General features: G+C 42.4%; 1 protein-coding gene across 1 annotated transcript; it reads right to left on the bottom strand.

Moving 5' to 3' along the window:
* Window positions 1-3,377: 3,377 nt before the first annotated feature.
* On the bottom strand, window positions 3,378-5,287 carry LOC112079776 (zinc finger protein 345-like). Its single transcript, XM_024145621.2, has 2 exons — window positions 5,110-5,287; window positions 3,378-4,867 (listed from the first exon to the last, which is right to left on the bottom strand). The coding sequence occupies exons 1-2, from the start codon at window positions 5,285-5,287 to the stop codon at window positions 3,456-3,458; spliced, it is 1,590 nt and encodes a 529-aa protein (XP_024001389.2). The 3' UTR covers window positions 3,378-3,455.
* Between the last annotated feature and the right edge of the window lie 628 nt (window positions 5,288-5,915).

The following is a 5,915-nucleotide window of genomic DNA, read 5'->3' as shown; positions in this document are numbered from 1 at the left end:
CCAAGAGAGAGATATAACACTAGGATATAACACCAGGTATAACACTAGGTATAACACTAGGGATAACACTAGTATAACACTAGGTATAACACCAGGATAACACTAGGGATAACACCAAGGTATAACACTAGGATAACACTAGGTATAACACTAGGTATACACTAGGGAATAACACTAGGTATAACACTAGGGTATAACACTAGGGATAACACTAGGTATAACACTAGGTAATAACACCAGGTTAATAACGCTAGGTATAACGCTAGGGATAACGCTTATTGTGAGAGAATTGTATTCCCTTTAAAGTTTAACTAAGTCATTGGCCACGCCCCGTAAGCACAGACATGATCCGGCGTCATAGAACACCCTTTTCTATTGTTAGGAATAAAAGCCCCTCCTAAGAAAATCCTCTTCAGACCACGCGTACCTCGGTGTAAACTGGGTGGCACAGGTTTGAGTACCAAGACTAAGCAAACCCACAGAGTGAGCTGTGATTGCGAATGGTTATTGAATTCCTAACCAGACACGTGGAGCATTGGCTATGCGGCTGGGAATGGTTAAACTCTGAGACTATCGATCCTACAGAATAAGAGCAAATCTTAGATACTAATTACTAGTCCGCAGCTAGAAAATATGTAAACCTGGGATGCGAAGACCGACAACCGCCGATAACGTCTATTCTATGAGAACATTTCTGAATGGTGCTCTGAAGTATCCATTCTAACCACGAAAGACTTTGATCTTCAGGGAAACAGAAAGACTCGGATGACCTCTCCAGCAGAAGGACTGGCGACGTCAACAGAGATCACGACGACACACCGGGCGTAAATATATATCGATTGGCAATTATTCCCGAATGAGTGAGCGTTCATGTGCAAAGGATTAGCATTTCAATTAATATAATTATAGTAGTGACTCCCTTTTGTCTTTCCCGCTTCTTTTCAGTCCACACCCACCATCCCTTTTATAATTATAATATTATAATATATATTAATAATATATATAATATACAATATTATATTATAATAATTATAGTAGTGACTCCCTTTTGTCTTTCCTGCTCTCTCTCAGTCCACACCCACCATCCCTTTTATAATTATATATTATAATATATATTAATAATATATAATATATATATATATATATAATATATAATATTATATTAATATAATTATAGTAGTGACTCCCTTTTGTCTTTCCTGCTCTCTCTCAGTCCACACCCACCATCCCTTTTATAATTATAATATTATAATATATATATATATATAATATTATATTAATATAATTATAGTAGTGACTCCCTTTTGTCTTTCCTGCTCTCTCTCAGTCCACACCCCCTTCCCTTTGGCCACCAAGCCGTCATATCGGCTAAGCCCACTAGGGAATCTTCCCTATCATTTGTTAGTAACAGATCTACTGTTTGTTTGTTTATGCATTTCTGTGTATATTTAGTTAGTTAGTAAATAAATGATTACGCCAATTGGTGTATGGATGATTTATAGTAAAGGCTGGGTTCGAGGTAAACAATTCATTAATAAGAAGACAAATTGATCAGATATTAAAATATCTGAAGAGTTTTATTAGGAAAATGATAACTTTGTAATCTGAAAGATTTTCCTTGGTGCCCCGACCTCCTAGTTAATTACATTTACATGATTAGTTTAATCAGGTAATAATAATTACAGAGAATTGATTTGATAAAATAACAGTCTTCACTTTTAATGATGCCAAAGACACGATAACAGGAACAGCTTGTGTGTTTGGCAGCTCTGACACAGTTCCACCTCAGACACCGTCACAACACCAGCTATGCAGGTCTCTGCTAGCYCCAAATCAAATCGAGCCCACAATCCAAATGCTAAGAAATACAAGATACACATTTCAAGTGTTCCTTTTGAAGTGCAGAGAAGAACAGTAGATGGTAAATATCATGATCCATACAGTGTTTGAACAGTAGATGGTAAATATCATGTTCAGTGTTCGACTAGAACTTCATTTTCTGCATCCAAATTCTAAATAAATTGTATCCAATGGCAAGTTGTGAGTATGTTGAGAAATATGTCCGTTCTCAGGGCTCGATTCAATCAGATCCGTTTTAGTCACCATCTGCATAGCGGTTGTTTTGGCGGTGTCGGAGGTGGAACTGTGAGGTGAAGAGTGCAACCTACAAGCGTTCACATTTCACAGTTGTTACCGTGTGTCCTTGATGCTCATTCTATAATTGTTTCTATAGGTGTTGAATCATTTACAAATGACAAAAATATTTATCAGTGTCTGTTCTCTTGTGCACAGCCATTAGGCTTTGCTCATGTGTGTGTTCTCTGGTGTATAATCAGTTCACTTGAGGTGGTAAAGTATTTCCCTCAGTTTGAGAGCAGTGGTAAGGTTTCTCTCAGGTGTGAATTCTCTTGTGTGAAGCCAGGGTTCCCTTGTGTGGAACTCTTCCCACATTCATCACAGCTGACAGGTTTCTCTCCTGTGTGTGTCAACTGATGTGATTGCAGACTGATCCTTTTACTGAAATGCCTGTCACACTGATCACAGGTGTGAGGTTTCTCTCCGGTGTGAATCCTCCTGTGGTACCTCAACCCACCTGCCTGAGTGAATCTCTTCCTGCAGTCGGTGCAGACGAATGGTTTCTCTCCAGTGTGTGTCTTCTGGTGGTACTTCAGATGCTGTGGGGAGCTGAAGCTGCGCTCACAGAGGGTGCAGTGGTAGGATGTCCCACTATGTTTGCGCTGAACATGTTCTCAGGTCCATTGAACACTTGAAGCTCTTGCAGCACTCGGKGCAGTAGTGAGGTTTCTCTCCTGTGGGTCTCTGCTGGTGTCCAATCAGTTGACTCTTAGTGGTGAACCTCATCTTACAGTCAGAAGAGTGAGGACGTTGCTCTCCTGTGTGTGTCAGCTGGTGTCTAAACAGGTGACCATTATTGGTGTAACTCGTCACACTGAGCAGCTGTACCGCCTCTTTCCTGTGTGGATTCTCGTGATTTTTTAAGGAATCGGATCTAGAAAAACTGAGTCCACACTCGTGCAGCACTAGTGCTTCTTTTTGGAGTGAGTTCGCAAGTCACCTGACGTGACAAAACTCATCCCACACTGATCACAGTGGTGCGGCTTCTCTCCTGTGTGCCTTCTCTTGTGGACTTTAAAAGCAAAGGCCTGGGAAAAACTCTTCCCACAGTCAGGGAAAGGACATTGGTATGGCCTCTCTCCTGTGTGTCTTCGCTGGTGAATTTGCAAGGTTGCCATTGTGGCAAAGCTGTTCTCACAGTCTGAGCAAGAGTACGGTTTCTCTCCCTTGTGACTACGCTCATGTCCTTTGAGAGACTGTTGCCAAAGGAAGCTCTTGTCACAGCGGTAAGGCTTCTCTCCAGTGTGTATAACCTGGTGTTTCTTCAATGCGCCTGGCGTTGTGCAGCTCGACTCACACTGAGAAAGCTCTTCTTGCAGTCAGAGCAGTGCTGTGTGTATTCTTCGATGTGTCCCAAGACTGGCTCTATGTGCAAACGTCTGCCCACATTCAGAGCACTCGTACGGTTTCTCTCCCGTGTGAATCCGCATGTGRCCTTCCAGTGCCCTGGCAGAAGAGAGACTAGCACCGCACTGGGAGCAGCAGTGAGGTTTATCATCTGTGTGTCTGACCTCATGTTCTTTCAGAGATCTGTTGTTAGTGAAACTACGCTCGCACTTAGAGCAGTGGTATGGCTTTTCTCCTGTGTGAATTTGCATGTGAATTTTCAGGTGATCGGACCGTCCAAAACTCCTCTGGCAAACATTGCAGCTGTGTGGTTTCTCGCCTGTGTGAATTCTCTGGTGTTTGTACAGGGCTGAATTAGTGGCAAAGCTGAACTTACAGTGGGAACAGTGGAAGGGTTTCTGTCCAGTGTGTGTTCGCTTATGCTGCTCTAGAGAATGAGATGATCCTAGCTTCTTGCCACACTGTGGGCATTGGTAGCCTTTCTCTCCAGTGTGCACTATGTTATGTAACCAGAGCCCACTCTTAACAGCAAACCTCTTCCCACACTCAGTACATTGGTGGGGCTTCTCTCCAGTATGTCTTAGCTGGTGACATCTTAAAATACACAACAGTCTGAAGCTTTTCCCACAGTCAGCACAATGGTAAGGTTTCTCCCCTGTGTGAATCCTCTGATGCATTCTGAGTAATTTAGCAGAGGAATAGCTTCCCCCGCACTGCTCACAGTGGTAAGGCTTTTCTCCTGTGTGTATTCGTTTGTGTTCAAAGAGTGTTGAGGCTTGTTTGAAACTCTTCCCACACTCAGAGCAGTGGAATGGTCTCTCTCCAGTGTGAATCCGCCAGTGGGCTTTTAAGCTTTGTGATGTAACAAATCTCTTCCCGCAGTCAGAGCAACAGTGTGGTTTTTCGCCGGTGTGTTTTATTCTCTCATGTATCCGTAAACCACTGGAGTATGTAAATCTCTGCCCACATTCTGAGCACTGGTACGGTTTTTCTCCAGTGTGAATCCGCATGTGTCCTTCTAGTGCCCTGGCAGAGGAGAGGCTAGCTCCACACTGGGAGCAGCAGTGAGGTTTTTCTACTGAGTGTATGATCTGGTGTGACTTCAGATTGAATCTCTGATTGAATCTCTTCCCACATTGATCACAGCTATAAGGTTTCTCTCCAGTATGAATTCTCTGATGTCGTCTAAGGTTTGTTGAAGAGGTGTAACTCTTCCCACAGTCAGAGCAGCAGTGAGATGTCTTCCTTGTGGGTCTCTGCTGTTGTTTCTTGAGGTGTTCTGATCTTGAGAGACTTTTCTCTGCCTCCTTAGCATCATGATGTTGTTTAGCCTCCCAAGATGACGAGCCCCTTCTACCGAGAGAGTGATGGTTAGGACTGTCCCCTGTGAAGCAAAGACAGACAGTTATGGTTCCTTCTTCATATCGAAGACAGATTTAGACCCAGCTTTTCACACTCTTGTAACCGAATTTCAGCATTCATTAAATAAAATCTTCAATGTAAAATTGTATTAAATCTTCAAATTGCATGTAGGAGTGATTGTAACAATTCTACATCTTTAAACAGATTGTATTTAGTGGTAATTAATGACATTCAAAATACATTTATATAAGAGCATAAACCCACTTAGCTCCGGTGTTTTCATGCAGTCGACCAGCCGCACAGACAGCCTCTTCAGACCCAGCAGTAAGGTGCTACGGGGAGAGGTACGCGCAAACCCGGGGTTACTCGGGAGGGTAGGGGGAGGAGGGTTGGAGGGAGAATGTTTCCTGTTTAACCCAAAAAGAGAGTAGGAGTTTGTCATATTGGTACACTGAGGGTAAAACAACTAAATAAATGGTCGATAATAAGTCTTCAACTATTATACCTTTGTCCAGAAACTCAATTTCCTCTGAGTTGTTCCTGATGTCCCTTGATAGTATAGTGTGCTGTTATCATTGTTAGTGTTGCATTATGGGTAAAATGAGAAAAAATGGTTCATGAAATCTGAAAAGTACCAAAAAGTATCATCGTGGCCCAAGACAGAGGCAGGACCACCGTAGCCATGTCCCAGTGAGACGCTGACCGACCAATGGAGGAGGGCACAAAAGTCTGAGCCTTTTGGGTAAAACACTATAACATCCACTTGGTAGCCTTGTGTTGTGTTATCATTGTTAGTGTTGCATTATGGAACTTGGTAGCCTGTGTGTGTTATCATTGTTAGTTGTGCATTATGGGAACTTGGTTGCCTATGTTGTTATATCATTGTTAGTGTTGCATTATGGAACTTGGTAGCCTATGTTGTGTTATCATTGTTAGTGTTGCAGTATGGAACTTGGTAGCCTGTGTTGTGTTATCATTGTTAGTGTTGCATTATGGGAACTGGTAGCCTATGTTGTGTATCATTTTAGTGTTGCATTATGGGAACTTGGTAGCCTTACTCGGTAATGATG

This window comes from Salvelinus sp. IW2-2015, unplaced genomic scaffold (genome assembly GCF_002910315.2).
Source record: "Salvelinus sp. IW2-2015 unplaced genomic scaffold, ASM291031v2 Un_scaffold9482, whole genome shotgun sequence".
NCBI lineage: Eukaryota > Metazoa > Chordata > Actinopteri > Salmoniformes > Salmonidae > Salvelinus > Salvelinus sp. IW2-2015.
This window is presented reverse-complemented; position numbering and strand designations above follow the sequence as displayed.